The 2685-nt window shown below is 52.0% G+C and overlaps 1 protein-coding gene across 1 annotated transcript; it reads left to right on the forward strand.

Annotated features, from left to right (window-relative positions):
* On the forward strand, positions 1 to 2344 carry LOC104414251 (crocetin glucosyltransferase, chloroplastic-like). Its single transcript, XM_039312289.1, is given in 3 exon segments — positions 1 to 1770; positions 1773 to 1945; positions 2112 to 2344. Coding segments are annotated over 3 exon segments (1395 nt in total). The 5' UTR covers positions 1 to 560; the 3' UTR covers positions 2124 to 2344.
* Positions 2345 to 2685: the final 341 nt, after the last annotated feature.

Consider the following 2685-nt stretch of genomic DNA (forward strand, 5'->3'; position numbering starts at 1 on the left):
ATCTATCAGATCGTTCACACATCTCCATGTCTCTCCCTCGTTTTCTTCGTATTCTTTTGCCCGGTGCGTTTACCGTTTCATGATAGAGATGAAGGTCGATGATCAGCTTTTCGGCCCCTGCACAGAACTGAGCGCAGCATGCATGCGGTGAAGCATCCCCCCCGGTCGGTACAATCGCATGAGGGCACGTTCGTCTCTTTCGGTCTCTTCGATCCATGGAGAAGCAAGAACAGACCTTGCTTCTTGCCTTGTCCACGAATTCAGCGCCGCAGCGACAAGATCTCGCCACCCAACTCACGGTCATCTGTCCGTCTCTGATCAGCAAAAGAAAGCAGGAATAAAGAATAAAACAAGAATTGAAAAGAAGGTCACGGCTCTTTCCGATTCGTCACCACAAACGTCACTCCATCCCCGCCTCATCCGTCTATTTATATGAATATTAGCCACCAAGCAAGGCATAAGCTCCCACAACTTCACTGACATCCGTCCCCAATCCCAAAAAGGAAAAAAGATTCCAAAAACCATCCGCTCACACGCGCCGCCGCCCACTGCTGCCGACCATGGCTCCACCCCACTTCCTCCTCGTCACATTCCCGGCGCAGGGCCACATCAACCCGGCCCTCCAGTTCGCCAAGCGCCTCCTCCGCAGCGGCGCTGAGGTGACTTTCGCCACCAGCGTCTCCGCCTGCCACCGCATGTCCAAGGGCAGGGCCTCCCCGGAGGGCCTCCACTTCGCCCCCTTCTCTGACGGCTACGACGACGGGTTCAAGATGGGGGACAACGTGTCACAATTCATGTCCGAGCTCAGGCACCGCGGCTCTGAGAAGCTCAAGGACCTCATGGCGTCGAGTGCGGGCGAGGGCCGCCCCTACACCTGCTTGGTGTACAGCTTGCTTCTCCCGTGGGCTGCCGAGGTGGCACGCGAGTTCCATGTGCCCTCGGCCCTCCTGTGGATTCAGCCCGCCACGGTCCTTGACATGTACTATTATTACTTCAACGGCTATGGCGAATTCATAGAAAATAACTGCATCGACCCTTCATGTTCGTTCGAGTTGCCGGGTCTCCCCTACAAGTTCACTAGCCGCGACTTGCCTTCATTTTTTTTGCCGAGCCGCTCGGATGCATACGATGTTGCGTTGCCGACTTTCAAAGACCAGCTCGACACGCTCAACCAAGAAAACAATGCAAGGATACTGGTGAATACCTTCGACTCGCTAGAGCCGGAGGCCTTGAGAGCGATCGACAGGTACAACTTGGTGGGGATAGGGCCGTTGATACCCTCGGCTTTCCTCGATGGGAAAGACCCGTCGGACACGTCCTTTGGCGGCGACCTCTTCCACAAGTCCAAGGAGTACACTGATTGGCTGGACTCCAAGGCCCCGGCGTCGGTCGTCTATGTGTCGTTTGGGAGCATCGCAGAGATATCGAAGAGGCAGGCAGAGGAGCTCGCCTGCGCGTTGCTCGACTGCGGGCGACCGTTCTTGTGGGTCATAAGAGCAAAACAAAACGGAGAGGAAGAGAAGGACGAGGATAGATTGAGCCGCATGCAGGAATTGGAAGAGAAAGGAATGATAGTGCCGTGGTGTTCGCAGCTCGAGGTGTTGTCGCACCCCTCCCTCGGGTGCTTTCTGTCGCACTGCGGGTGGAACTCGACCCTCGAGAGCCTCGCGCTCGGCATCCCCGTGGTGGCGTTCCCGCAGTGGACGGACCAGGGGACGAACGCTAAGCTCATCGAGGATGTGTGGCGGACTGGGATTCGTGTGAGGCCAAACGGGAAGGGTTGGTGGAGGCGGGGGAGATAAGGAGGTGCTTGGAGACGGTGATGGCCGATGGGGAGATGAGGGAGGAGGTGAGGAGGAATGCGGCCAAGTGGAAGGAGTCGGCGAGGGAGGCGGCGAGAGAAGGCGGGTCGTCGGACCGGAACTTGAAGGCTTTCATCGAAGAGGTCGGTCGAGGTTGTTGTCGATGCTGAGATTGTGGAAGTAGCTTGCTGCAGCTAGTTTGGTAGTTTGAGTACTTAAGTTGTGTGTAGGTGTTCTCTTATTTCTTCTTTTGTTATGAGTACTTCTTCCCAGCATTTTCTAAGGAGGTTTTGCTGATGTTGATGGTAGGTTGCTGCATGAAGGTACCATGGAATAAGTGAAGCCATATCACAGATTTACTCCGATACTCAAGTGCATTATTTTTCTTACCCTGTCGTATTATTCTTGGTCACGGCCATCAAGCATCGTAAAGGTCTTCCAATCACAGAGAAATATAATTTTTCCTTTCTAGACTAATGTTGCGTTGGCGAAAGAAATCATTAAATGGTCATTGTATATATTAAGTACTGTTTAATATTAAATCATCATACATAATATACGTAATGCATGATAATGTGCAATCTCCTTAGTGCGCATCCACATTTAGTTGTCATCATTTGAGCGGTTTGAAAATCCTAGCGGCCAGATCTCTGACAATGAATGATCGAGAGGATGAGATGTTAGGTTGAAAAAGACACGTTTGAACTGTGGACGGGACTAGGGTCGTGTAGCAGGACCAATTCTATTTGAGAATCAGATATTGGTTTGGTTTTAGAATTCAATTGAAATTAATGGGAACTGACCAGTTAAGAAGTTATCAATAGTTCCTAGAGAAGGTTGACGTACAATCGTGGTGCATATTGGTATATTGGTCGAATTGCCC

The sequence above is a fragment of the Eucalyptus grandis genome, chromosome 5 (assembly GCF_016545825.1).
Source record: "Eucalyptus grandis isolate ANBG69807.140 chromosome 5, ASM1654582v1, whole genome shotgun sequence".
In the NCBI taxonomy this organism is placed as follows: Eukaryota; Viridiplantae; Streptophyta; class Magnoliopsida; order Myrtales; family Myrtaceae; genus Eucalyptus; species Eucalyptus grandis.